The sequence below is a fragment of the Chelonia mydas genome, chromosome 19, assembly GCF_015237465.2.
Source record: "Chelonia mydas isolate rCheMyd1 chromosome 19, rCheMyd1.pri.v2, whole genome shotgun sequence".
NCBI lineage: Eukaryota > Metazoa > Chordata > Testudines > Cheloniidae > Chelonia > Chelonia mydas.
In genome coordinates, this window is record NC_051259.2 from 7,875,372 (window position 1) to 7,903,323 (window position 27,952).

At 51.8% G+C, this 27,952-nt stretch overlaps 2 protein-coding genes across 5 annotated transcripts; one reads left to right on the forward strand and one right to left on the reverse strand.

Annotated features, from left to right (window-relative positions):
* Positions 1 to 197: 197 nt before the first annotated feature.
* LOC102946198 (sodium-dependent phosphate transport protein 3) lies at positions 198 to 16,835 on the forward strand. 3 transcript variants are annotated; one of them, XM_043532445.1, is made up of 12 exons: positions 198 to 334; positions 3,766 to 3,977; positions 4,507 to 4,712; positions 5,063 to 5,296; positions 5,568 to 5,655; positions 7,119 to 7,205; positions 8,103 to 8,221; positions 9,390 to 9,551; positions 9,929 to 10,061; positions 10,149 to 10,296; positions 10,682 to 10,772; positions 15,731 to 16,835. In XM_043532445.1, exons 2-12 carry the CDS (start codon positions 3,893 to 3,895, stop codon positions 15,893 to 15,895), a joined length of 1,518 nt encoding a protein of 505 aa, XP_043388380.1. In that variant the 5' UTR covers positions 198 to 334; positions 3,766 to 3,892; the 3' UTR covers positions 15,896 to 16,835. The 3 variants fall into 3 exon arrangements, with proteins under 3 accessions (XP_043388380.1, XP_037737438.1, XP_043388379.1); XM_037881510.2 differs by lacking the exon at positions 15,731 to 16,835 and adding an exon at positions 11,386 to 11,710; XM_043532444.1 differs by lacking the exon at positions 198 to 334 and adding an exon at positions 1,206 to 1,334.
* Positions 16,836 to 16,927: 92 nt separating this feature from the next.
* Positions 16,928 to 21,080, reverse strand: LOC102946429 (elongation factor 1-alpha, somatic form). Of its 2 annotated transcripts, none has more exons than XM_007067604.4 (8): positions 21,050 to 21,080; positions 20,549 to 20,718; positions 19,910 to 20,089; positions 19,251 to 19,547; positions 18,623 to 18,773; positions 17,995 to 18,251; positions 17,648 to 17,882; positions 16,928 to 17,319 (listed from the first exon to the last, which is right to left on the reverse strand). In XM_007067604.4, exons 2-8 carry the CDS (start codon positions 20,690 to 20,692, stop codon positions 17,198 to 17,200), a joined length of 1,386 nt encoding a protein of 461 aa, XP_007067666.2. In that variant the 5' UTR covers positions 20,693 to 20,718; positions 21,050 to 21,080; the 3' UTR covers positions 16,928 to 17,197. The 2 variants fall into 2 exon arrangements, with proteins under 2 accessions (XP_007067666.2, XP_043388381.1); XM_043532446.1 differs by having other exon boundaries at positions 21,053 to 21,077.
* Positions 21,081 to 27,952: the final 6,872 nt, after the last annotated feature.

Here is a 27,952-nt window from a genome sequence, read left to right on the forward strand (position 1 = left end):
GTCACAGGGGATGATGAGGGGAGACGGGGGATGATAGAGCCATGGGGGAGGGGGCTGCGGAGGTCAGAGGAGGTGATGGAGCTATGCAGGATGATAGAGCCATGGGGAGAGGGGGCTGCAGAAGTCACAGGGGATGGTGAGGGGAGATGGGGGATGATAGAGCCATGGGGAGAGGGGGCTGCAGTGACCATGGGGCAGGGGGTGTCCTCACTGTGATTTGACAGCAAGATAAGAGAAAGTGCCTTTTGATTTCAGAGTAATGTATCACCAGGAGAAGATGGGCGGGTCAGTACCAGGGTGAATTCAGCCCCTGGCCAAGGGAGGGCACCTACAGGTGAGTAAAAAGGCCATTGAGGGATTGCTGGGATTCCAGCCCTAATGCAGACCAGGCCCCCTGTCCCACTGCGTGACCCTGCCCAATCCCAACGCTATTTCCACTTCTGTAAGAGTCTGAATCACCTATTGATTTAGACTTAAACGTTTATTAAAAATGCCTCTCCCCGGCTGTCAGTGCCCTGCAAACCCATTAGAAACATGCTAGCAACCAGTCATCTGCAAGAGAGAGCTTCTTGTGCATCATAAGTAGGGTGATTCACCGGGTTCCAATCAACTACACCTGTACAAATGCACGGGCAGCCCTGGGGTTGCATGAGCATCACTGAGAGCAGCATGGGGCCAGCGGAGTCCATGTTAGTCATCGCAGTAAGTAGCTGTAACTGAATACATGCAGTTCTAATGAAGAAGGTCCCACTTTCACCTAGTCTGTTTTCATACTTAAAGGCTACTTATATGTGTGGGTAGAGAGGAAGAGTTCTAGGAGAACCCAGGACTGTCCAACAGATTTAGCTGTAAAGTACCACAATGATAGGCAGAGACAGCCTCCCTCTGTGGCCTTGGGCATATCACTTAATTTCCCCTCCACTAAATCTGGGATAATAGCTACCTCACAGGGCTGTTCTCGGTCTTAACTAATGGTGGCAAAATACTGTTTCATCATCACTGTTTTTAGCCATCCATCTCCAATTTACTAAGAGTTTAAATCTAAAATGATTTTAAAAACCAGATGTCAGTGGCCTACTAAGGAGTTAAATAGTACAGCTGGTGTTTGCCAAACTTATTTTGTCACATGGCTTGCCTCGCACCTGACTCACTCTTTGCTCCCAAACTGAATTGGTGGCATCCCTGCAGGAATGAGTTCCCACACCCTGTACTGAAAAACAAGTGGAGGGGACAGTTTCTGCTTCTGCTTCATCTGTGAGTTGATTGTTTGGGTTTGATTTCTGGAGAAGTTGCAGTTAATTCAGAAGATCAGCGCCAATCTGCTTCACTTTGGGGTAAGGGGAAGCTGCCCAGTTATGTAGTTGTATGTTGGAATATAGGTGGAATTTTAGTCTGGGAGGGTTCTCTCTTTGTCACAGGTTTCAGAGTAGCAGCCGTGTTAGTCTGTATTCGCAAAAAGAAAAGGAGTACACACAAGTACTCCTTTTCTCTTTGTCACAGCAATTCTCCGCTCCTAGCACATCTTACTTATCTACAGGGATCCTAGTTTTCCCTGATTAAAAAACCAAAATTCCCTGATAAAAAAGCATAAACACTGAACTGTAGCTTCCCTAGTCACAATATATAGACCAGGGGTGGCCAACCTGTGGCTCCGGAGCCACATGCGGCTCTTCAGAGGTTAATATGCGTCTCCTTGTCTAGGTACCGACTCCCCGGCTGGAGCTACAGGTGCCAACTTTCCAATGTGCTATAGCAGGGGAGGGATAGCTCAGTGGTTTGAGCATTGGCCTGCTAAACCCAGCGTTTTGAGTTCAATCCTTGAGGAGGGCCATTTAGGGATCAGGGGCAAAAATTGGGGATTGGTCCTGCTTTGAGTAGGGGGTTGGACTACATGACCTCCTGAGGTCCCTTCCAACCCTGATATTCTATGATTCAGGGGTCTCAAACACGTGGTTCTTCCCTGCGGCTCGCCAAGCTCCCCGCGTCCCCCCCTCAGCGTGCCGCGTCCCCAGCCTACCTCCAGGCCAGGAGTGGGCAAACTATGGCCCTGGGCCAGATCCGGCCCCTCAGGGCTTTGGATCCGGCCCATGGATTTGCCAACTCCGTGGTGCTGAGGGCCCTGCGCCAATTCCCTGCGGCCCCAGGGGGTGGGGGAGCAGAGAACTTCCCGAGCTGTTTTTGCCTGTGGGTACCACCCCTGAAGCTCCCATTGGCCGGGAGTGGGGAAGCGCTCCCCATCTGCTTCCCCTCCCCCCAGGGCCGCAGGGACAGGGTGCCCACGGCTTCCCGGAGCGGGGTGGCATGGGGCCGGGGCCAGGACAGGCAGGGAGCCTACCCTGGCCCCAGTGCACGCCCCTGCCACCCCGGAGCCACTCAAGGTAAGCGGCGCTGGGCCAGAACCTGAACCCCTCCTGCACCCCCACCCCCTGCCACACCCCGTCCTGCACCCCACCCCCTGCCACACCCCTCCTGCACCCCAACCCCCTGCTCTGAGCCCCCTGCTGCACCCCAACCCCCTGCCCCGCCCTGCACTCCCTCCTGCACCCAACCCCCTGCCACACCCCGCACCCCTCCTGCACCGCAAGCCCCTGCCCTGAGCCCCCTGCCACACCACGCACCCCTCCTGCACCCCAACCCCCTGCCCTGAGCCCCCTGTCACACCACGCACCCCTCCTGCACCCCAACCCCCTGCCACACCCTGCACTCCCTCCTGCACCCCAGCCCCGTGACCTGAGCCCCCTGCTGCACTCCGCGGGAAGGGGCGGGGGTGGAGTGGAGGGTGGGGTCAGCAGGGGGAGGGGGGTGATGCTGCCCTCGGGCCAACGTACGAGTCCTCATGTGGCCCTCCTGGTGATTCGAGTTTGAGACCCCTGTGCTACAGGGTGCTCACTGCTCCGCAGCTGGCGGGAGGCCCTGGGATGGAGGCTTAGGTGCTGATCCACAGGGCTGCTGGCAGATGGGAAACACTGGGGGGTGGGGGCGGGGCAGGGGCAGAGGGTGGAGCTGAAGCTGACAGGGGGCTGCTGATGTGTTACTGTGGCTCTTTGGCAATGCATATTGGTAAATTCTGGTTCCTTCTCAGGCTCAGGCTGGCCACCCCAATATATAGGTATCAGTTGATCGCAATGTTTTATTGATATATGTACAATTTGATAGCTAACAGGCTGAGCCTCACTGCCCAGGGCTGACAGCCAGAGTCCTGCCCGCTCTCCTGATTATCCAGTTTTTTTGATTACCCGATTTTGCCCCAGGCTCAATTAGATCGGTTAATCGGCGTTCCCACTGTATATGTTTTTATTTTTTCACAAAATGTAAAAACTTAAGATTCTCTGTTAAAACACAAATTCCATGTTTTTTTCTGTGGCAAATGGATTTCTAGGATCTCTGCTTAGCTCTATGCATCAGTCTCTCGGTGTCAAAGAATATTTCGGCTTGGCAGCTGCCCTCTGGAACAAGGATTATTTTACAGTATACAGAGTGAGGGTAGGTTGTGGGTGTGGAGGGAGGCTATTCTCTGAGGAGGGAGGAATATCTGCAGTAGGGAATAGCCTTCACCTATGCTGAAAATAGAGCTCTCTATCCCACTGTGAGGTTGTGACGATCAAAGGCAAAAATAGGAAGGACCACACAAGACTGGGCCTAGACGTTGTTTTATATCACTGTAAATCACATTGTTCTTAAAACATGTCCCATTTGCACTAGATGGGTAGCATCCATATTCCACAATCCTGCAGCGTTCCCACAATGGGACTTATTGCATTGTAGGAAGAACTGCAGGAGGTCGGTAGAGAGGAGATGGTCCCAGTGCCTTCGGTTCACTGGTGTCTATTCCAGAAGTTGTGGAGACACTGCCGGGAGGAGGACTGGGCGTCAGCTTTGATTACAGGAGAGAATGCAGCAAAGCACTGAGGACCGTCCAGAGTCAGATCAGGAAGATGCTGCCCCTCTGCTCAACCAGCAGTTGTCACTTGGGAAAGGTAAATCTACCCGAGGGTAATGAGAGGTGTGATGTAGTGCTCCGAACGTGGGACTGGGACCCAGGAACGTCCCGGTTCTAATTCTGGCTCTGGCTCTTGGGCAAGTCACGTCCCCTCTCTGTGCCTCAGTTTCCTCCTGTAGAAGGGGGATGGTGAAACTCAGCTCCCTCCCAAGGGGCTTGGGAGGATTGATTAGTGCTGGTAAAGTGGGTTATTAGTCCTTTGTGCTCAGGAAAGTGTGTGTTCCTTCCTGAGCTGCTCTTGGGTTTCTTCAGGAGCTGGGTAGGTAAAGTCGGGACACCAGAGATGCCAGCTCAGTGCCACAACCCTGCTCCCGGCCCCAGCTCTAGGGGGCGGTGAGGGGCACGGACAAAGGTAAGAGGGGTGCAGCTCAGCACCCCCACTCCAAAAACTGTTCCAGCACCAATGCCTGGAGATCCCTCACAGCCAGGAGTGAGGAGGCACCTCCAGGGTTAGTCTGAAGCCTAACTGACCGTCTCTGGCTTGTTGTGGTTGTTCTCCACCCCAGGCCTCTGCTCAGCTCGCTACAGCCTGGTTCTCATCCTGCACTTCTCCCTCTTCATGATGTATTCGCTCCGCGTCAATCTCAGTATCGCCATCATAGCCATGACGAACGGCACCAACCCGGGCAGCCTGCCCAATAGCTCCACGGACGTGTGTCCCAGTCGCTCCCACGCTCAGCCCAACAGCTCCCACCGAGAATTCACCCAAGGAGTAAGTGTACAGGCAGGGTCAGATCCTTTCACCAGCCTCTTGGCTCTACCCCTTGGCTTTGCACTATGGACCAACTCGGCAGCAACGAGGCACTGTTTAGAGAGGAGCTTTGGGGCTGTATCCATTGCATGTGTGTAAATGAAGGAGCCAGTGTAATTAGGAAAGCGCTGATCACCTGACTGGTGACAGGTCTGTTCATACAAGCCACTTACCCCTTCCTAGAGGAGTCCAGGCCTGTGAGAATAGTTCTCCCTTGGGCCTAGGTTTTAAAGCTGCTGCAATGTCCCCTCAAGGGACAGTCCTCGGTTTTGTCTCCCCCTTTTGACGCAAGCAAGTTCTGTCTCCTCCAGGCCCCCGTGTACGACTGGAGCGCTGAGACCCAGGGCGTCATCCTCAGTGCCTTCTTCTATGGCTACCTCTTCACCCAGCTCCTTGGCGGATACTGGTCGGGACAGTTCGGAGGGAAACTAGTGTTGGGCTATGGGCTGCTCTCTACCTCGGCTCTCACGCTCCTCGTGCCACTGGCAGCTGGCCTGGGAGCCGCGTACCTCATTGGGCTGCAGGCACTGCTGGGCATGGCAGAGGTAGGGCCTTCCCTTTCGAGCTCTCGACTTTCAGCGGCTTGTGGGTTTATGTATGCAGCACCATCTGTATGTATGACATTGCAGAAGAAGTTAACTAGTCAGGTCTCCGCCCCAAAGAGCTTACATGCAAGGGATGATGACAAACCAAAGTGGGGGTAAGGGGGGAGCAAGGGTCATAGGAGTGAAAGATCATGAGGTCTGCTAATGCTTTCCACCAGGTATCGCTCCCACTCCCCTCTGTGCTCACACACTCCTGTGTTTTCCTTGGCAGGGGGTGATGTTTCCAGCCCAATACACGCTTTTGGCAAAATGGGCTCCCCCTTTGGAACGCAGCAGGCTCATACAGCTCGCTGATGCTGGTAAGAGAGAGCGACTCTCTTTGCTTCCAAACCAAGTTTTTCTGTAGTTCCAGCCCCCCGCCCTCCTGGGTAAAGGAGAGCTCTCCTGATGCCTGCTTTCCTTGCGCCACACTCCAGACGAGCGGCTCCACTTACGAGTTGCAGAAACCTTCAGGTTCTAGACCAGGCCTGCACAACTCGTAAAGCGGCGAGGGCCATATTACTCCGAAGAAAACAGCTGAGGGCCAAAATCCCCCGACCCCGCCGAAACACTCCCCCGCAGCACCGCCTGCCCCGCGGAAACAAACCCTCCTTCCCCAGCGCCACCCCACTGAAACAGCTGTGGGCCGAAAGGAAGGTTGGGGGCGGAGGCCACTGGGGAAGGGATCTGGGGGGCTGGGTGTGTGTGAGGGGGGTTCAGGAGTCAGGGCAGGGGCTGGGAGGGGCATGGGGTGGGATACAGGAGTCAGGGCAGGAGGCTGGAGAGGTGTAGGGGGTGCAGGGGGCTGGGGATGTGAGGGGGTGCAGGGGTCAGGGCGGGGGGCTGGGTGTATATGAGAGGGGTTCAGGAGTCAGGACACGGGGCTGGGGAGGCGTGGGGGGTGTGAGGGGGTGCAGGGGTCAGGGCAGGGGGCTGGGGAGGTGTGAGGGGGGTGCAGCGGTCAGGGTGGGCAGAGGGCTGGGGGTGTGGGCTGGGGTCATGGGGGTGCTCACAGCAGGGGCTGGAGGGGGTATGCCCCGATTCCAGCCCCTTCCCCAAGGCCACGCTTCTTCCTCTCCTCCTCCTCCTCCCCCCACCACCCCAGCAGCGAGTGGAGGCTCCGCTCTTCCCCCTCCCTCCTGCTGGCAAGCGGGGGGCAGGGAGAGGGGGAGGGGAGGGAAAGTAGCAAGCTGGGGGAAGCGGCGGGGGAGGAGCCCCAGCTGCTGGCAGCATCAAACTTCTGCCCCCATAGGAGAGAGCAGGGGGACGGAGAAGAGCGGGCCGGGCCAGGGCCCCTTTGGACCCGTGGGACCGGTGCCAGTGGTGCCATGGTAAATCCGGTATTGCCACCACTACCCGCCCGCTCGGCTCGCCATCCCCCCACCCTCCCCAGCTCGCCTCCTCACCCCCCCCGCCCGCTCACCTGCCCCCCAGCCACTGGCCTCTTCACGACCCCGCCGCTTGCCTGCTCACCCCCCGCGTGCCGCACAGTGAGCCCATGGGGGCCGCATGTTCTGCAGGCCTGGTCTAGACCAAAGGTCCTTCATGAGGAAATGTTGGCTGCACATCCATCTCTACTGCTGTTTCTCCCTTTCCTACACAATATTCCACTCTCTTCATCCTTTATCCCCTCTACCTTCTCCTCCACCCTGTCTTCTCAGTTCTGGCTTGATAAGGCTGGAAGAGTTACTATAGGATGGTGTGGGGTGAGCACTGGGAAGCCCAGGTCATCTTCTGTGGCCACCACTTTATCGCTCTGAACTCCTCTTAATCTGCTCCTTAGGATGCACTTTTGGGACCTTCGTCACCTTCCCTGCAGCTGGAATCATCTGCCAGTACATGGGGTGGCCTTACGTCTTCTACATCTTCGGTGAGTAGCTGTGGTTTCCATTGTAGCAGGTTCACTGGCAAGTTAAGCCACACAAGAGCGAAGCATATGAAGGTCTTCTCGTTGCCTCTATGCGAGGAGTCTGAGCTCGCAATCCAGTTCCTAATATAGAAATGTCCCCCTTCAGGGAGGCCACCATTGCAATCGGCATCTATGGCCAGAAGGGCTGGACTTCCCTCTTTCTCCTTCAGCTCATGACGGAAGTCTGTTGGCTGGGCAGTGTGGAAGAGGCTCGTGTTGCTGCTGCCTGAGCTGTGTCTACTCTCAGGGCTGTCGGGCTGGCACCTTTCATTTTAAATATAAGAGTATAGGCGTCAATAAGGTACAATAATGTGTTAGTCGGCAGAGCCCCTCGATCTGCCTTGAACAGGAAGGAGTGTTCCACCACCTCGGTGTTCTCTGTCTCTCTGTCTATGGCGTTTGCAATGCACCATCTCTGTCATATTGAGGGGTCTGTGACTGGGCAGATTGCCCACTCCCCTCTCACCACAGCACACACATATAGAGGGGCAGAGCCCCAGATTCACCTGCTTTCCAGCACTTCCTTCATTCTCACACTAAGGAAAGCCAGACATGAACCACAGCCTGAGCTCTTTGGTGTTAAGGCAAAAACTCCTGCCTCAACTGCCTAATTCCTCCTTCCCCTAAGAGGGGGGACACACACCCTTTTATACCATGGATTGGCACTAAAGAGCCCCACCTGGTCTGTCTGCCAGCATGAGTCAGTAGAACAAATCTGCCCCTCCCTTCAAGACCCTCACACCTGACAGTCTGTCACAGAGCTGCCGTGTCTTGCCTGCCCATCTCTGCTGGTGTCTGCACACCTGTACTGAGTAAGATCCGAGACAGGAGCCATTGAACTGTTCCCCTTCTCCATAGGTGGCATTGGCTGTGTTTGGTGTGGGTTCTGGTTCCTTCTCGTCTATGAAGATCCTGCATGTCACCCTCATATTAGTGCTGGAGAGAAGGAGTACATTGTGTCATCCCTGGCCAATCAGGTTCTTTGAAAGCCTTTTAACTCTGACCTGGTTTTCCTTGTAGTCCCACCTTTGAACAGAGCTTGGAACAATGGGACCGTCTCCAAGTAAGCCCTTCTTCAGGGTTCCACTGGGTGTGTTATTTACAGAGCAGTGCAAATGTCTGAGGCAGAAGAGGGCCCTGCCCCAAGGAGCTTACAGATTAGTTCAAATATAGGTATAGAGTTACATCAGAGAGGAGATCAATGGGAAGGGGCCAAAGTCAGGGCCAGAGAGGAGATCGGTCTTCCTGTGGTTCATGAAACGTGTATTTAAGGAGGAATTTGTCGAAGCCAAAGGAGGTCTCTTGGCATATGAACTGGGGGAGGCAGCTCCATGTGGTGGGAGACTGGAAGCCGTGTGGGAGGAGATGAAGCTTGGGAGAAACAGAGGGAGCAGTGGGAGGAGTCAGAGACAACGGGAATTGTAGGCCGGGGCTGGGTTGTGCAGGAAGTCTGAGGTGAGGGCAAGGAGCTTGAACTTGTGGCAGAGGGGTCTGAGGAGGAGGGTGACGGTAAGAACTGTAGGAGAGAAAGGTGCCCTAAGCCGTGGTGTTTTGGACTGAGTGTCAGAGTGTGCCGCAGAGTGGGAGACTGCACAGGTGAGCTGAGAGATGCCCAAGGCATGGATAGAGCGTCAGCTGCAGGGATGAAGAGGGAAGGTTGCATTCTTGAGGGAAAGGCACAAGGATTTATCAGGGGGCTGGATGTGAGGGGAGAAGGGGGCAGACCAGGTCAAGGGAGCCGGAGTTGAAGGGATGAGTTGGATCATGGACCGTCATAGGAGGGGAATGGGTCTAAGAGGAAGGACGAGAACTTTTGATAGATTGAGTCAAATTCAGCCCTGACATTAGCCTGTACAACTCTACACACTGCACCAGGAGCCCAGCGCTCTTATGTGAGCCTGGCGCTCAGCCTGTTGGATTTGAGGTGTCTGGCAGGTCAGGGAAATGTCAGATATGAGACTGCACAACTGGGAGAGTTGAGGGGTTACAGGGGGATCCAGGAATCAACACAGAGCAGGCAGCTAAAACTCTGGGAGGAGGTGGCGAGGCTAGGGAAAGAATAGACCACCTGCCTATGGGACATTGACAGAGCCAGGAGAAAAAGGAGCCCGCAAAAGGGGCACTAACTGGTGCGTTTCTTTCAAGGGCATCTCTCACGGACGGTCCCTTCCACTCCTGGCTGTGATTAAATCGCTGCCTCTTTGGGCCATTGCAGTCCCCTGTTTCTGCAGTGAGTGGCTGTTCTACACGCTGCTGACGTCAATGCCAATGTACATGCATGAGGTGCTCCACTTTGACATCAGAGAGGTGAGCTCTGCCGTGGGGCTCCATCGCTCACAGCCAGGCCGGTCTATCTCCTGAATGGGGACATCTAGAGGGATAAAAGTTGATGCTAACCAATTCTGGAAGGGCTGTTAAACCTCATGCTTCAGGGCTTAGGTCAGTTTCTGACTACTAGGGGTTGGGAGGTTACTTTCACCTTCCTCCAAAGGAGCCGGTTGGTGCTAGCTGCTGTCAGAGACAGGATATGGGGCTAGATGAACCTCAGGTCCAATCCAGTCTGGCAGTCCCTACGGTCCTGAGATTTCCAGCCCCTCTGAGCACATCCAGCCAGATCTGGTGATGGTGGGGTCCCTCTCGCTGCTCTGTGCACAATCGCAAGTCTCTCACCCTTCTCGCTACAGAATGGTCTCCTCGCTGCACTTCCTTACATTGGGAACTGGCTGTGTACCATCGTGTCGGGGGTGCTGGCAGACTTCCTCCTGTCCAAGCAAGTGTTCAGCATAGCAACAGTTCGGAAGCTCTTCTCGGTGCTGGGTAAGGACAGGTGACTCCTGCCTCCAGGTTCTTTCAACAAACCTTCACCCGGTCAGCCACATAACCCACGTCCCCTTCTCTCCCTAGGGATGATGCTCCCAGCCATCTCCCTGGTGGCCGTGTCCTACGTCGGCTGTGATTACACAGCAGCTGTGGTCTTTCTGACATTTTCCATGACTGTAATCAGCATGTGCGGGGCCGGTTTCTATACTAACCACATGGACATTGCTCCCAGGTGAGACCACCAGACCTTCCTCCTATCTCCTGCTCCAATTGGTTCGAGGGCCCAACATGTTGGCCCATGTCATCTCCATCATCTCAGCCCTCAGCTACTTCAGCTGCCTTTTGCTTCTCCTCTCCCTGATCTTCTGCAGCTGGTGGCATCTGAAGCCGGACAGGCAAAACCAAGGCACAGAAGCGCAGGCTCAGAGCCAATTATAGCAGTGGGTAAAGGCTCTTATGTCTGTCAACAGGGGAGGCAGTGACCAAGCTGAGGAGGCACTTGTTCTCTTTGAAGCTCTCCAGGAGGTTGGGAGAGAGGGAATTGAAACCTAATTTTCTCTCTTCTTGCCAGTCCCTCTTTGCCTTGCTCAGGAAATTTTCCCTTCCCTTCTCCCCAGATATGCTGGGTTTGTGCTGGGAGTCACAAACACCCTCGGAACAGTCTCAGGAATAATTGCTCCCGCCGCAGTTGGATTCTTCACCAGCCAGGTAATTCAGGGCTTCTCTGGATGGCCGTATTGGAGGCTTTTTCTCCTGAAGCAAAAATATTCAGAAAAAAAGTGGAGTTGAATAGAGCAGAATGGCCAAAGAATAGTCTCTGTCCACTGAATCAAAACATAGCCCTGGCTAAGCTCTTGAAACCCCAGGAGACTGGCTTCAGGGGGGCACTAACAACCCACATGTGCTAGGCAGCAACATTGTCAAATGTGTCCAGCAAGTACCTAAGTCATGGAGAAGAAGCTTTTATGATCCAAGAAGTAGGGACTCCTCCCGACATGGGCTTCCAACCTGGATCTACTTACAGATGGGGGGCGGGGAGACTGCTGTCAAACAGGACAATAGGGAAAGCTTGGTAGCAGTGATGACAGAGCTGCTTGAATTCAGCATAGCAAGCAAGTAATTCCCAAGCACGCTGCAGTGCAACGATATCGATATCGGAGCCCAGGAAAGCGAAATCTGAGGAGTTAAATCTACAGCTAGACAGGGAACTGGCATTGCAAGTCTTTAGGTGAATGAAAACCTGTGGTTCAAGCCCCAGGTGGTCTCCTGTGGCGATAAGAGAGAATGGAGATACTAATTACCCTTTGTTTGGTACCCCCAGGACCTCCTGACTGGCTGGAGGAATGTCTTCTGCGTGTCAGCGGCCCTAAATCTCTTTGGCCCTCTGTTCTATGTAACCTTTGGCAGTGGAACTATCCAGGACTGGGCTAGAGAGGACACTGCTCTCCAGTGAAATGCCAAGGCATGCTGCCAGGGGAAGAATGTGTAACCAAGGCAGGAGACGGAAAACACCCTAGTGAACATAGATTAGTTAAGTTTCAGAGTAGCAGCCTTGTTAGTCTGTATTCGCAAAAAGAAAAGGAGGACTTGTGGCACCTTAGAGACTAACCAATTTATTTCTGCCTAAGCTTTCGTGAGCTACAGCTCACTTCATCACATGCATTTTCCACTGAATGCATCCGATGAAGTGAGCTGTAGCTCACGAAAGCTTATGCTCAAATAAATTTGTTAGTCTCTAAGGTGCCACAAGTCCTCCTTTTCTTTTTACTGTAACGAGAGTGATCACTTAGAGTGAGCTATTACTAGCAGGATAGCGGGGGGGGGGGGGGGGAGGGGGGGCGCGAGGGGGAACCTTTCGTAGTGATAATCAAGTTTGGCCATTTCCAGCAGTTGACAAGAATGTCTGAGGAACAGTGGGCGGGAGAGGGGAATAAACGTGGGGAAATAGTTTTACTTTGTGTAATGACCCATCCACTCCCAGTCTTTATTCAAGCCTAAGTTAATTGTATCCACTTTGCAAATTAATTCCAATTCAGCAGTCTCTCCTTGGAGTCTGTTTTTGAAGTTTTTTTTTGTTGAAGAATTACAACTTTTAGGTCTGTAATCGAGAGACCAAAGAGAGTGAAGTGTTCTCCGACTGGTTTTTGAATGTTATAATTCTTGACGTCTGATTTGTGTCCATTTATTCTTTTACGTAGAGACTGTCCAGTTTGACCAATGGACATGGCAGAGGGGCATTGCTGGCACATGATGGCATAGATCACATTGGTAGATGTGCAGGTGAACGAGCCTCTGATAGTGTGGCTGATGTGATTAGGCCCTATGATGGTGTCCCCTGAATAGATATGTGGACACAGTTGGCAATGGGCTTTGTTGCAAGGATAGGTTCCTGGGTTAGTGGTTCTGTTGTGTGGTGTGTGGTTGCTGGTGAGTATTTGCTTCAGGTTGGGGGGCTGTCTGTAAGCGAGGACTGGCCTGTCTCCCAAGGTCTGTGAGAGTGATGGGTCGTCCTTCAGGATAGGTTGTAGATCCTTGATGATGCGTTGGAGAGGTTTTAGTTGGGGGCTGAAGGTGACGGCTAGTGGCGTTCTGTTGTTTTCTTTGTTGGGCCTGTCCTGTAGTAGGTGACTTCTGGGTACTCTTCTGGCTCTGTCAATCTGTTTCTTCACTTCAGCAGGTGGGTATTGTAGTTGTAAGAACGCTTGATAGAGATCTTGTAGGTGTTTGTCTCTGTCTGAGGGGTTGGAGCAAATGCGGTTGTATCGTAGAGCCTCCAGCTTTCATCCAGACCACACCACACGATCCATTGTCTACAGCCAAGCTCTACGATACAACCGCATTTGCTCCAGCAAATTTTCTCCAGCAGTTATCACTACAAAAGGTTCCCCCACCCCACCCCCACCCCCGCTCTCCTGCTGGTAATAGCTCACCTTAAGTGATCACTCTGGTTACAGTGTGTATGGTAACACCCTTTGTTTCATGTTCTCTGTGTATATAAATCTCCCCACTGTATTTTCCACTGAATGTAGCTCACGAAAGCTTATGCTCAAATAAATTTGTTGGTCTCTAAGGTGCCACAAGTCCTCCTTTTCTTTTTGCGAATACAGACTAACACGGCTGCTACTCTGAAGCTTGAAATAAGTGTTTTGCTACCCATGCTCTGGAAACTTTGAGGCTTGAGGGGGCTGTCTGAAAAGTTATTTGCAGAAGTAGATGGAGAAATGATCCCTTACTGGTTATCTTCCCCCTGCACTATAAACAGGAAATCTTTTCATTCCTAAAGCCAAATACTAGTATTAAAGTTTTTAAAAAGAGAAAGTAATCAAGAGATTTTACCAAAAGGTGGGTACTCTGAGAAACTCTCCACACACGTGGATTTGCCAGGGATCATCGGAACGATGGCATAACTCCAAGTCTGGAGATGCTAGTCACATCACAAGCGAGTTGTGGATAAATTCATATTTCAGTGCTATCCTCCAGATGGGGATGTGGCTGCATGCAGCCCTCCCTGCTCTCCTGCCTTGAGAGGACCTGAACCTGCTCCATATCTTTATTCGTGCAAATAGTCCATTGGCTTCATGCGATCAGGCTGGTGCCTGGACAGTGGATCTAGTTGTTGTAGGATGTATTGGGTACATGGCCCACAGTGTGGGAGGACCACATTTATGTTTAAGTAAATCAAAGTAAACAAGTAGTAAAAATCAAGATCACCTTGTTTGTTTTAAATCCCTTTCCCCTTGCAAGATGGGACCCTGATCTTGGATAGGGCCTCTAGGTGCCTCCATAAAACCAACAACAGACCTAGGATCATGGGATAAATTGGGAATGGAGATTGACATTGTGCATAGAAGTGTCTAAGGTTTTGGAGTCTCCCTGTGGGGCTCTGTGGTGCCCTTGTCGCTTGCAGAATTGAAGTTTAATTGAGGAAAGAAGGATTTTCTCCCCCTTGGGGCTGTGAAGGTCTCCTCAGCCTGTAACTGAGTTTGCTGGCAGCAGAGACCATGACGCTGTTGAGGTTTGAGTTCACGCCCCATTGAAGTGAACTGCCCCATTCACCTCAATGGGGCATGACTGCAAAGAGCCCCCTTTCGACAGTTAACTCTTTCACATGGCTGATCACCTGAAACAGCCAGCTAATGTGTTTCTCCAGTGCAGGGGCTTGCTCCACATACAGGGCTGCAAGGGTTAAATGTGTAAATCCCTGGCTGTTGTGTGATGTTGGGGAGACAACAGTACAGAAGTCCCCCCCACTCCAGGGTGACTGGCTGTCACACAGAACTGAACCATTCCTGATAGAATAAGTGCCCTGATTCCCAGCCAGTATAAAAATATTTGTCCCTCTTGTAATATTACTAGCTGGCTGCCTGGCCAGTTCCCACCCCCCAGCCCCAGCTCTACCCCCTGCAGGAGATCAGAGCGGTCTCTGAACTCCATGGCTTGGCCCATCTCTATGCACAATGAAAACAAGTAGGTGTGCAAATTTCTCCCCAGCCCCTCTTTCACTTGGTTCTGCCAACACCCCTCCAGTCCTGACCTAAAGACTCCTGCCCCACAGCCAGCTAGGCAACTCATTTCTGGCCCACAGCATGCCCCTCCCAGCTCTTCCAATACCCCCCTATCCTGATCTGTACCATCTTTTACTATTGCAGTCTGACCCCTCCCATCTTCTGCCACTGCACCCCCAATCCCACCCTATAGCGCCTACTGCTATCCCAATCCTAGTTCCGTGTCCGTGGCTTTGGCAGGAGAGCTGGCAAGTCAGACCTCTAAGAGCAACTGGAAGAGAAAAACTGCAGGCAGGGCCACTGGGGTCAACCTCCCTGCGCTTTGTGCAACACCTGTGTTTTCAGGAGGCATTTGTAAAAGCCAACAGAGGCCCTGCTGGTATGGGAGACAGAGGCGGCAGCTGTGGGGAGATGTTGCGGTGTGAGACAATCCCCACTAATCTTGTTCAGAAATGATGGGCTTGAGGCAAAAAAATTGTGTGGAATTCTCCAGCCTGTGTACACAGGAGGTCAGACTAGGTGATCGCAACCGTCTCTTTGGGCCTGGGAGTCTAGGTATCTACAACTCCTAGATCAGGCACTGTGCAGAGGGACAATATCCCTCCCCCCCTCCCCTGCCAACCATGCTGCTGCATGAAGGGATTGCTTCAAAAATCAGACGTCAAGAATTATAACATTCAAAAACCAGTCAGAGAACACTTCAGTCTCTCTGGTCACTCGATTGCAGACCTAAAAGTGGCAATTCTTCAACAAAAAAACTTCAAAACAGACTCCAAGGAGAGACTGCTGAATTGGAATTAATTTGCAAACTGGATACAATTAACTTAGGCTTGAATAAAGACTGGGAGTGGATGGGTCATTACACAAAGTAAAACTCTTTCCCCTCCTCCTGTTCTTGTAAAATGCTGGAAATGGCCCACCTTGATCATCACTACAAAAGGTCCCTTCTGCCCCCTGCTGGTAATAGCTCACCTTTCCTGGTCACTCTTGTTACAGTCTGTATGGTAACACCCATTGTTTCATGTTCTCTGTGTATATAAAATCTCCCCACTATATTTTCCACTGGATGCATCCCATGAAGTGAGCTGTAGCTCATGAAAGCTTATTATCAAATAAATTTGTTAGTCTAAGGTGGCACAAGTCCTCCTTTTCTTTTTACAGATACAGACTAACACGGCTGCTACTCTGAAACCAGAAATAGTCAGCTGGCCAGTTAGCCCTCCCATGAGGAATATCCTCTCTCATATGTGGACTTTTAGCTGGGAACAGTGTAAAGCCAAGGGCCAAGATTTTCAAGTGACTCCAGAGGCTGTGTATCCTTCTTGAGACACAGGGAAGGAGTCTGAAAGTCCATCCCCTTTGACTTGAGCGGACTTAAGCACTCAGAAGACAGAGGCACCCACAACCACTTCTGATGATCTTAGCCCAAAAGTTAACATTCAAAGAGCACACCCCACTGACCTGAAGCACTGTTGGAGAAGCTGCTGCCAATGCATTGCCATACCAACAAACTGACTGGCCTTCCAAGAGGGAAGCTAAGAGTATGTATCCCAGCCCACTACCAACTCTAGAAACTTACGTAACAGACAGCACTGCATTTGCCATTCACCGTGTTAGGCATCACACCAGTAGGTATCATAGTTGAAGCTTGAGTATTTTTTTATAGCTATTTTACTATACCTCTTAGTAGAGCTCACTTAAAAGGATTGTGGTAGCTTAGATTTCCTGAGTAAGTCACTAAAACTTTACTCTTTCCTTCATAATGGACTAGCTTCCCCAGAGAAATGAATCAGTTAGTCTACAGCAGTGACCAAGACTAACCCTCTCTGAAAAAGAGGGAGGTAGAGTTTACCTGCTTACAACTTCAAAGGAAAGATGTTAGAGGAGCTTTTATAATGTTTGAGAGGCTTTGGAATAGGTATGAGTTGGAGAAACAGCTTAGTTCTAAGAGAAATAACAGGCACGCTTAGCATCTCACTGAAGAGTTTTGACATCTGCCACCCACTATCTGTCAGTTTAGCCACACATCTTTAATGTTTATTAGATTAGTGGCTAAGGGCTAATCAAGAATGGGGCCCTCCTGTGCCAGTTAGTGATCAAACAGAGTAGACAGCCCCTGTCCCAGAGTGTTTACAGTCCAAGTTGCAGTCTCCCTGTTTAACAGGTTGTGAATTGTGTTGAATCTTTAAAATGGACTAGAACAGATCAGACTGCAAAGCAGCCCTGGCAGTTGTGTCAGCCACATGGCTGACAACCACAACCAGCTTGGTAGGCTGCTTTGAAGACAAGTGCAGTGCTTACTCCTTACATTACACTCTACATTCAGAGAACAACTCCCAGCTGAATTAGACCAAACCATTGAAACCAGAATCATCTTTTATTCATACCACCAGTGAGCAAGTCGAGGGGAAAAAACCCCACAAGTGCAGCCCAATATACAAAAGAAAAAATTAGGAAAAAAGAGTCCTATCATCTTCCTTTCCTTCAGAAGCTCTTCCAGTGTGTTTTACCGCTCAGGAGCCAGTCCTGGATAAGTGAGTCCAGACACGGATCTGTGATTGTAGGGGGCTGGGCATCCACCGTTGGTGCCTCTGAGCACGCTGGCACGCGGAGACGGAGGAGGAGAATTCACTTCTTACTGGCCTTCACTGCTGACTTGGTGACCTTGGCAGATCCACCAGCCTTCTTCTCGACAGCCTTGATCACCCCCACAGCCACCGTCTGCCTCATGTCACGCACAGCAAAGCGCCCTGCCGGAGAAGGAACACCCGTTAGATGAAGACAAGGACCGAGTAGGAGACTTCCTGGATATTGGGAGGGGTTTCTAGCCTGGAGTTTGGTTTGCGGATGGGAGAGCTGCAATTTGTGGATTAATGCCTTGCAGAAGCATTTTATTACTCAAGCTAGTGAAGGGGTAGGTCTACGTTTACCTCCCATTGCTATGGAGAGCAGGAGACTTTCTAAAAGCTGGATCCTAGCAGTAGTCTTCTTAAACCAGAGTTGCCGTGTTAGGACCTGTTCAGACAGACCCTCATCAAGAGCCAGACTTGGACCAATACAAGGAATAGGAAATCTTACCAAGAGGTGGGTAGTCTGAGAAGCTCTCCACACACATGGGTTTGCCAGGAATCATCTGCACAATGGCAGCATCTCCAGACTTCAGGGCCTTGGGATTGTCCTCCAGCTTCTTGCCAGACCTGCGGTCGATCTTCTCCTTCAGCTCTGCAAACTTGCAGGCGATGTGAGCAGTGTGGCAATCCAGCACCGGGGAGTAGCCAGCAGCTATCTGGCCAGGGTGGTTCAGGATGATGACCTGCAGAGAAAGAAGAGGGGGAAAAAATTCAAAAATCAAGCAACTGGTCACATTTCAAGGAGACTGGTGGGCAGCAATGGGGATTGGACTTTACAGATCCCTAGTCACTAACCTGGGAGGTGAAGCTACCAGCCTCCATGGGAGGATCGTTCTTGCTGTCTCCGGTCACGTTCCCACGCCGGATGTCTTTCACAGACACGTTCTTCACGTTGAACCCAACATTGTCACCGGGTAGCGCCTCTGCCAGAGCCTCATGGTGCATTTCCACTGACTTCACCTCCGTGGTGACATTGGCAGGGGCAAAAGTCACCACCATGCCAGCCTTCATGAAGCCAGTCTCCACACGGCCCACAGGGACCGTTCCGATACCTGGGGAGACACGTACTGGTTAGTTTGGTGTTAATGAGCTAAAACAAGGTTATTTGGAGAGGAAGGAATAGGAGATGCAACAAGCAGAGACCACCAGCTCTTTGCTTCAGCATCCTCTGTCCAGAGGCCCTATTCAATCTTTTGGGCATTAAGGGGAAATACAGCAATCTTGTCAGCCCAGCATTGCCAAGAGGTGGGTGTGACGGAGTCTTCATCCCAGACACTCAGTAGGGAAGTGTCCCCAGTAAACATGAGCTACAGTTTAGGTGGAATTACACCACCTTAAAATGGCAGCCACCATTTTACATGTTCCTTTTAGGGGAGAGTTCTTCTGTCCCAGCCCTGCTGGGAAACGCTTCCCCCACACTCACCGCCAATCTTGTAGACATCCTGCAGGGGCAGGCGGAGGGGTTTGTTGATGGGGCGGGAAGGAGGGATAATGGAATCCAGGGCTTCCAGCAGTGTTGTACCAGAAATGTTGCCTTCCTTCCTCGTAATGCTCCAGCCTTTGAACCAAGGCATCTGCAATGTATGTATGCGGGGGGAGAGGAGGAGATTATTGTAATTGACATCTCATGAGTCACCTGCAGAGCTCAGGTGAACTTGTCAGCAGGTCCCAAGTATTCCTCCTCCAAAACATTCTCTTTCCTCCCCCCCAAAAAGTTTAAACTAAGCAGAGGTGCATTCCTTGAGATTTGTGGGAATGAACAAGAAACATATCTTTAAGCTCAGCCTCCATCAAGCCATGGAGGAGGCCTGCACTTTTAAGTGAAATCCTAGCTCAAGGCAGTGAGCTAATGACAGTCCAATTTAGAGAAACTCAGAGGGCCAGTGTCCTATTGCAACACGGAGCCCAGCAGTAGTAACTTTAAGCTGAACTCATACCAGTTTACAAACCACCCACTCTCTCCATGTGTAAGCCAATGCCTGCCCCAACCCCCCAGATGTCTCCAAACCTCTCTACTAGAGGGGCCATGTAGAAACAGGCAGGCTACTCACATTGGCACTGGCCTCCAGCATGTTGTCCCCATGCCAGCCAGAGATGGGCACGAATGCCACAGAGGCTGGGTTGTAGCCGATCTTCTTGATGTAGGTGCTCACTTCCTTGGTGATCTCCTGGTAGCGCTTGCCGCTGTAAGGGGGCTCCGTGGAGTCCATCTTGTTCACCCCAATGATGAGTTGCTTCACTCCCAGTGTGTAGGCCAGCAGGGCATGCTCCCGGGTCTGCCCGTTCTTAGAGATGCCAGCTTCAAACTCTCCCACCCCGGCTGCCACAATCAGCACTGCACAGTCAGCCTGGGGAGGGAAACAGGCCATGAGAACAAATTCATACTGGGAACTAGGGGACAATTAGGGATGTGACAGACCTAGGTACCCTACAGATAAAGGAGATCCTCTTCCCCCACTTCCACTCCCCCCACAAAAAATCAGTCTCTCTCAGGAGGGACTGGCAGCCCTTCCCAGTAAAGGCCTAAAAGCTGCACCACAACCCTACACCTAGAGCCCAATGTATCTAGTAGCAATGTTATTCCTTGCAATGCTATGGTCACAAGACTAGTTTGCAGTTAAATTATGGCCTTATTGGGATGCCACAAGGCATAGCCGCAAACCCAGTATACTCAAACTCTTTACAGGCGTTCGACTGCCCCAGCCTGTACCTGAGAGGTGCCGGTGATCATGTTCTTGATGAAGTCTCTGTGGCCAGGGGCGTCAATGATGGTGATGTAGTACTTGGTGGTCTCGAACTTCCACAGGGAGATGTCGATGGTGATCCCACGCTCCCGCTCCGCCTTCAGCTTATCCAGCACCCAGGCGTATTTGAAGGAGCCCTTCCCCATCTGCGTGGAAGGAGACAGACACCAGTTACAGCAGGGCAGGCATGCTACTGGAGAAACAGGCACAAGCCAGGGACAATCCCTCCCCACAAGGGGCGTTAAATGCCGGGGAGGGGTGTGTGTGCAATATTTTAAACAGATTCCCCCTGCCTGGAAGGGGACACCTGCCCCAGCGGTGCCTAGTCACTGCAGAGCCATATACTAGGGTGCAAGTACAGGGAACCCAGAGGTAGGTGAATGGTCCCTGCTCTAGGGTAGGTGGGGGGCAGGCATGGGGCAGTGTTTACCCCCACCCCATTGTAACCCCATAGCATTAAAGGGTTACACTGCAGGCCGGGAAAGGGCCCGATTCCCCAATCCCCACAGGGCTCAACACCTTGTGGGAGGTTAAGGAGCCAGAGGGGGGCCTGAGAGGCCGCTGGGCCCGTTAGGGGGGTGCAGGTGAGCCAGAAATGCCCCCACCTCGGCTGCCTCCTTCTCGAACTTCTCGATGGTTCGCTTGTCGATGCCCCCGCACTTGTAGATGAGGTGCCCGGTGGTGGTGGATTTCCCCGAGTCTACGTGGCCGATGACCACGATGTTGATGTGGGTTTTCTCCTTGCCCATGGTGCCGGAGGGAGCGCGAGCGGGACCTGCAGGGAAGACCCCCGGGGCAGAGTTACAGCAGAGCCCCTGGGAGCGGAGCGGTTGACGCTGAGCCGCTCCGGTGTGACTCCGGAGTGAAAAGCCAGCGTCACACAGGGCGGGACACAGCAGAGCAAGCCCTGCAGCCAGACACACTGTTAGGGGCTCCGATCCCCCGCAACCGGGCTAGAACCGGAGCCCAGCCCTCCCGCTACATTCACACGAGCCAATTCGGATCGAGCGATCGCTCCCAGCCCACCCTCCAGCGGGCTGCCTCAGAGCAGTGCGGACTGTGCGCCCCCTCCCCAGCCCCGAGAGCCCCCAAAAAACCCCGCTCACCACGAGTCACGTTCCCCTGATCGGTCTCCAAACAGCAGCCGCCCCCGGGCCCGGGGCTTTTAAAGAGCCCGCGGGGGAGGAGCCGAGCGGCCCCATTGAGGCGGCCTCGCCCCGCCCATTGAGAGGGGTTGATTCAATTAGACCCCAGTACCTGGCCGGCCTCCTGTGGCGGGGGGCACTACAGGCAGGGGTTCCCCCTCCCCGCACTAGGCTAGCCCTGGAGCTTGGGCCAGAACCGGACCCCTTCCCAGCACCCCCCTTCCCAGGCTTTGGGGGAGTCGGGCTCTCGGAGCTGCAGGCCTTGATCCCCCTCCCCGTCTGCAGAGCCAAACACAGGGAGGGTTGGCCAGTGGGCAAACTTCACCCCCATCTGTCTGGCCCTGGCAATGCCCCTCTAGCCCTGCCTCGGAGTCAGCCCTGCCCTTCCTCTGCTGCCCTAACCCATCTCTGGCTAGTCCAGCTCTTGGGGACCCCCCAGTCACAGCTAATGCTCCCCCAGTGATGACCCCCACCAGCAACTGCACGTCCAGTTCCCGCTGCCCATCGCTCTGCTGTGCCACGCACACTCCTCTCCACCTGCAAGCCCCCGGCCCTTGCTGGTCACTCCTGGGCTTTGCCGAGGCCTCCCCAGTTCCACAGACCAGACCTGGCCTGGACCCAGCTTTTTTTTAGCCTTGGGCTTCCCCAGGCACAGCTGTGCCCCTCCTCACCCCCAACTCCCCTTCTGTGCTAAGCCTGGATTCAAATGCTGAACACAACAGCCAGGCCTGGCTATACTGTGTGGTTTGGGGTTAGTGTCTTTCCCTCTCCTGGCCATGGAGCTGTGTTCACACCATAAGTAACTTATGATCAAATTAATATTTGAACCCCATCCTTCAGAGAGACACAGATCTCTGTACCTGTACTCCCTGCTCCCATGGGAAGACAGAGGCCCAGGGCCTCCATTGAGCTCAAGGGGAGATAGGAATTTAAATGCCTTGAAAGATCTGGGCCAGAGTTATTAAAACACTAATCACATTAGTAGAAAGAAACCCAAGGAAAAATGCCTCTCTGTCAATGGGAAACGTTTACTTGGACAATTGAGTGATAGGAAATCATGGAAAGAATATGAAACAAAGAGATAGGCCCAAGCTGAAATCCCACAGCTAATTCCCCTGTATTTTAGGGATATTCAAATCCAAACTTATTGGCTACCCAATCTCTGCAACAAGCTGGAACCAAAAGTCCAGAAGCCAGTAGCCCTTAAGCTTGAGGAAGTTCAGAATTGGGCCTAGGTGTGATGTTTGTACATCAATCCCTTTCTGAATGTTAGGTGGGGTGGAATATCTGGTGAGCTCAGGCTTGGTTGGTTTTCTCACGATACTGGGTACAATCAAGGCCATGAGGCTGAGCCTGCTTCTGTTAAAGTCAATGGCAAAATTCCTGTTGACCACATGGGATCAGGAATGGGGCCTGCACCTTGGACATTGATCCCACTACCTAACTGCTACTTTACAAGGAGGCAACATTTGCAAACTGCGGTTCCTCCTCTTCAGCAACATGGTCTGTATTTAGGCACCTGATTATATTGGCCTGATTTTCAGAGATCTGGGCACTCACAGCTCTCATAAATAATAGGAATGAATATCTAGTTCTTATAGCACATTTCATCCATAGATCTCAAAGCACTTTGCAAAGGAGATCAGTACCATTACCCTCCCCACACCCCCATTACAGATGGGGAAACTGAGGCATAAAGCAAGGTAATGACTTGTCTAAGGTCAGCAGGCTAGTGGAACAGTCAGGAATAGAATCCAGGTCTCCTGAGACCCAATCTGGTGCCCTATCCACGAGACAACCCTATCTCCACTGTGTACTGGAGGGCTGCTAGTGACTCTGACCTTGAGGAATTCAGGCTTAAACATATTGCCCTAAACGCGAATGAGCCCAAAACACCAGTCGAGTGTATCAAAAAATCAGTCAGACTAAACAAGAGTAAAATCTCAGAACGCTGACACTTCTCAGAAGAGATTCCTTTCCCCTCCCACCCAGCACACTGTGCCTCTGGAAGGGTTAAAGGCAAGAAAGAGGCATTTTATTTCATTTCTTCAGCCTAGTTTCCTTTTTAGATATTGTTTTTATTTCCAGAGCTACAGTGGGGAGTGAGAGAAATGGCTGGCTCAGGGGCTGGAAATGAGCAGATGCTGGAATATGGGCATGTCTAGGATTGCCCCACGGCCTAAAGCTTCAGGATCTCCATGTGGAATTTTTGGGGTCTCCCTCCCCCCCCCCTTTTTTCTGGAGAACCCAAGTTTCAATTTAAACAAAGAAAACAAGCTCCCTTCAGCCTGTGATTGAGCCAGAGATCTTGGAAGACACTCAGAGAAGTGTGAAATGCCCCATTCACCTCAACTGGGTATGAACTCTCTCACCTAAATAGCATCATCCAGAGGTGGCAACATAGTTAACTCCTTCCCTGTTGGTCACCTAGCTAATGTGCAGCGCCAGGGTGAGTACATTCCTGCCAAATGCATTTTAATATGGAAAGGCTGCAAGGTGCAAAGCTGTAAGTGCCTGGCTGTTCTATGAGATATTTGATTTTGGGGATCTCAGCACAGCACTGCCCCTTGCCCCTCCCCAGGGGACAGCAATGCCCCAGCTTTGTGCAGGGGAGGTTCCCTAGTCAATATTAAACCACTCTTGCACCATTGTTTACACGATTAACAGGCTACCTAGCCAGTCTCCCCCATCATCCCCCTGCTCCAAGTCCCCCCTCTGCACACACACCCCTCTTTTTGCCTTACAGCATCTCAGATCCCAGCTGGGTGGGACCTAACCTTTGGGTCAGTGGTTTGAGTCTGGCCCAGGGCCGTGGCAGCCATCAGCTTTGGAGCTGTGTGGTGACTGTAGAATGGGTTCTGTGAAATGTGCTGTCTGGGGCTGTCTGTACATTTCTCAGCAGACAGGGACCCATATCACATTAGCCTCCCCCTCTTCAGAGTGGCCAACAATGGAATGGGCCACGGAGAGGAAAAGATGATCCAGTGCCTGGGACTCGGCAGACCCTGCTCTGCCACAGAACTCCTGTGTGACCTTGGGCAAGTCACGTCGTTTCTCGCTGCCTCAGTTCCCCACCTGTACAATGGCGTAACCACATACTACAAAAATGGGAGCCATACAAGTGCCTAATATAGATGGCGAGAGGCCAAGCCTGAAGTGTGGGGAAGCTTGCCTGGCCATTGCTGGAGATAAACAGAGGACTTCAATCTCTGCTCCGAATTTTTACAGGGGTACATGGTAAAGGATACATGCAGGGCCCTAAGTCAGTCTCCTCCCCATCTCTGACTTGGCCCCTCACTTCCCACGCTCTCAGTGGCAGTGTGGGCTGGCCATGCATCTGCTTGGATGCTGAGGGCCCTGTCAACAGCACAGTTAAGCTGTCTTGCCACTTCCAGAGAGCTGCACTTCTGGCCCCAGCTCTCCCTTCGCTTTCAGATCAAAGAGTGGGGTTGGGTGATCTGAAGAGATGACTCCTCACGCCCACCAATATGCCTCCGAGACAGTGAGAGCGGGGCTGTGCACGGCGGTTGGTGGTGCTGGGATAGACGTCGGAGTGAATTCATGTCATATGGATGTTGCTCAGCGACGCTTGGAGAGCTCATTTAAACGGCTTGAGGTTCACGTTTATGACCCAAGGGGTTAAAAGCCACAGCACTTCCTTGGCCAGAGAGTGCCTGCAAAGTGACTGTGGGCCGGGGCTGGTTAATTTTAAGAAGGCTTTGTTCCTGAGTGGTGGGGAGGGGTGCAGGGTTGTGAAAAGGCCCCATTTAACACACCTGAGCAAGGAATGGGTTCTGTTTGAAGCTGAACTCCCTCTTTGATGCGATTAGAGAGTTTATCAGCCCTTCTCTTGTTTCCCCACTGCCACTAGCAACCACTCTCCCCCGTCTCTCTCAAGCAGACCACTGGAGTCTCCCTGCAATGTCTCTCTCTAATGTATAGCAATTGCCAGAGCAACAGTGTGTGTGTGTGTGACATAGGGAAGAGATGAATCATCTCCCAGCAACTCCAGGCTTTTTACCCCCTGCAGCGCTGCTAAAGAGGACAGCGCCTTCTCCACATTCAGGGGTCACTCTGTTTGTTGAGTTAGGCCTGGGAGCAGCCTCCTGGTACCGACTTGGATCCAGGCTCAGATAGCTGCTAGAATGTCTCTGTATAAGGAGCCAAATCTGAACCTCATGGCACTTGGATACAGGCCCAGATTTATGAGCATTTGGATCCAGAGCACTGGTTCTGCCCATCACAGAGCTAAAACGTTGGGATTTGGTCCTGTCTTGAACAACAACACCTGCCCACCGCGGCTGGACCTAGCCACTTGTCTGACATGAGCCACTGAATGGCCACAGTAACAAAATTCAGGAGCTACTGAAATGCTGGATTCACACCATCAACCTGTGCTGCAATCAACCCCCTCTTGCTGCATTCAGGAGGGATTAATGGCTGCCTTTAGCCCCTCTGTAAAGCTGCCATAAAGCCCCCTTAGGAAATACCACAGCATAGAGGAGGCTTCCCCATAACAACACACAAAACCAGTGTGACTGGCTCTGGAGCACCCGCTAGAGGAGCCCCCAGGACATGTCCGCTACAGACTAGGGGGCAGGGGGCGTTGGCACAGGAGGAAGTAGATGTGGCCATGACTTTCCTACTCCAATCCCCAGCTATTTCCTTGGCTGTTACATCTTGTGGGTGTCACTGGAGCTGCTCTAAACTGTGCCAGGAGTGCTGGGAACCCCAGCAGCTCCAGGATAGGGTCGGCACTTTGTATTGCCTCTTGGTCCCCGTACTGGGCTCAGCACCACCACACAGCTAACTGTAGGCCTGTCTCTTATGCACGATGAATATTTAACAGAGCCCTGAAGTCTGAGACCCTTGTGTATGTAAACTTGTATATTACACACACTCGATTAGCTGTGAGATCTGCATGCGACTCTGTGTCCGACTCACTAAAGCGCTGTGTCCGTTCATAGCAGGATGTCCCAATCTACTAGTGGATATTCTCCCAGCAGACCACAAGGCTAAGCTTGCTGAAAAATTATTCATCATTGATTATGTTTTCTGCTCCACCACTATTTTGAATAGTTTGCATTTCCCAAGCAGCGTTCCTTGGAGAATCTCAAAATGCTGCCTGAACATGAATGAACTATGCCTCAAAACACCGCTGTGAGGCAAGTATTGTTCTCATTTTGCAGATGGGGAAACTGAGGTAATTGGCTAAAACTCACACAGCAAGTCACTGGCACTAACAGCTGGGAATAGAATCCAGGTGTCTGAACGCTAATTAACAAAATCCTCACTGGCCTAGAAACATGTCTTGACTGATTGTGCAATTTTGCCAACTAGTGGCCAAAAGTCATAAATGCTCCTTCAAGTGAAAGTAGCAAGAGCCAAATTTTGGTGCCTGACTGGTATTGCTCACAGTGGCTCCAGTTTTAGGGTGACCAGATCTCCTGATTTTATGGGGACAGCCCCAATTTTTGAATCTGTTTTTTATATACGCTCCTATTACCCCCCACCCCCGTCCCGATTTTTCACATTTGCTGTCTGGTCACCCCATCCAGTTTTGGCCTGTGGGTGGCCAAACTGATGTTAGTGAGGCCAGGACAGAGGTGGGCAGAGGCATTTTTATGTCAAGCACCTTAGCAAAATCATAGGAGAACATAGGAACAACCATACTGGGTCAGACCAAAGGTCCATCTAGCCCAGTATCCTGTCTTCCGCCATTGGCCAATGCCAGGTGCCCCAGAGGGAATGAACAGAACAGGTCATCATCAAGTGATCTATCCCCTGTCACCCATTCCCGGCAATCTTCTAATGAGATATAGGTATTTCTCCATGTATTGGCTACTTGCTGGTGTATAATCTACAGAAAGTGCCATGTGCTAGGAAAGTGAGTTTCTGTCAGAAACTGGCAGGAGAGTTGAGAGTATATTTACCCACACTGGAAGTTGGCCAGGACACCAGGGTTAAAAATGGGGGAAAATTTTCATCCCTAGATCTCAAAGCACTTTAAAAAGGAGGCCAGTATCTTTATTCCAATGGGAAACTGAGGCACAAAGAAGTGCTGACTTGCCAAACCAGGGCCCTCATTCTCTTTCTTTCCATATGAGATCATTTCTGCCAAACTCACAACCCCCCAGTCCAAAATGAGTCACTGTAAGTGGCAATATATCTAGCATTTGCCCCCACTTGTTTAATGGTCTCATTCAAATGATGGCAATTTAGCGACTGTTTTAGTACTTCCTTAAAGGGAAGAGCACCCCCTACTGGAAGACCAGCACCTCTGTGATCATAGAAGGTTTCCCATCCATATGCAGAGCACACACTTCTCTGCTGAGCTGATATAAAATCTGTGACAAGTCTAGCCAAAGGGGAAATAGCTGCAAGCTAATAGCACCTCTGGAGCCCATTATAAGTGGTCAGTAATAAAGCAAGCCTGTTCTCCGGAGTGACACTAGGGTACATTTCCTAACACTGCTTGGCAACGGATTCCAGTGTTATGTGTCTGCCAATGACTAGGAAAAAAATTCTGCCTAAAACAATTAGTGCTCAGGGACTAAACTTAATTTCCCTTTATCTGTCTCTTTCACAGCTAGCCTCAGATCACACTGGGTCCTACGTGAAGCAGAGGCCTTCGTACTTCCCGCCAAGATAATGAAAACTACACTACCTCCACTGAGGGCCCTGGAGAATTGATGGCTCCATGGAACTGCAGTGATCCCAGCTGGCTGTGTTAGCAGTGATCTCATGCTTGGAGGAACAGTACAAAGCTCAGTGAGTTAGGGCCCAGAGCCTCAAAGGTATTTAGATGGCTCACGGCTAATAGGAGTGAGGCACCTAAATACGTCTGTGAATCTGAGCCTAGGT

Coding starts and splice junctions, on each gene's coding strand:
- LOC102946198 (XM_043532445.1), top strand. CDS start 3,893: ATGCAGCAAAGCACTGAGGACCGTCCAGAGTCAGATCAGGAAGATGCT. Junction 5,297..5,567: donor CACTGCTGGGCATGGCAGAG/GTAGGGCCTTCC, acceptor TTTCCTTGGCAG/GGGGTGATGTTTCCAGCCCA. Junction 5,656..7,118: donor CATACAGCTCGCTGATGCTG/GTAAGAGAGAGC, acceptor TCTGCTCCTTAG/GATGCACTTTTGGGACCTTC.
- LOC102946429 (XM_007067604.4), bottom strand. CDS start 20,692: ATGGGCAAGGAGAAAACCCACATCAACATCGTGGTCATCGGCCACGTA. Junction 19,548..19,909: donor TGATCACCGGCACCTCTCAG/GTACAGGCTGGG, acceptor TTCCCTCCCCAG/GCTGACTGTGCAGTGCTGAT. Junction 17,883..17,994: donor CTGGTAGCTTCACCTCCCAG/GTTAGTGACTAG, acceptor CTTTCTCTGCAG/GTCATCATCCTGAACCACCC.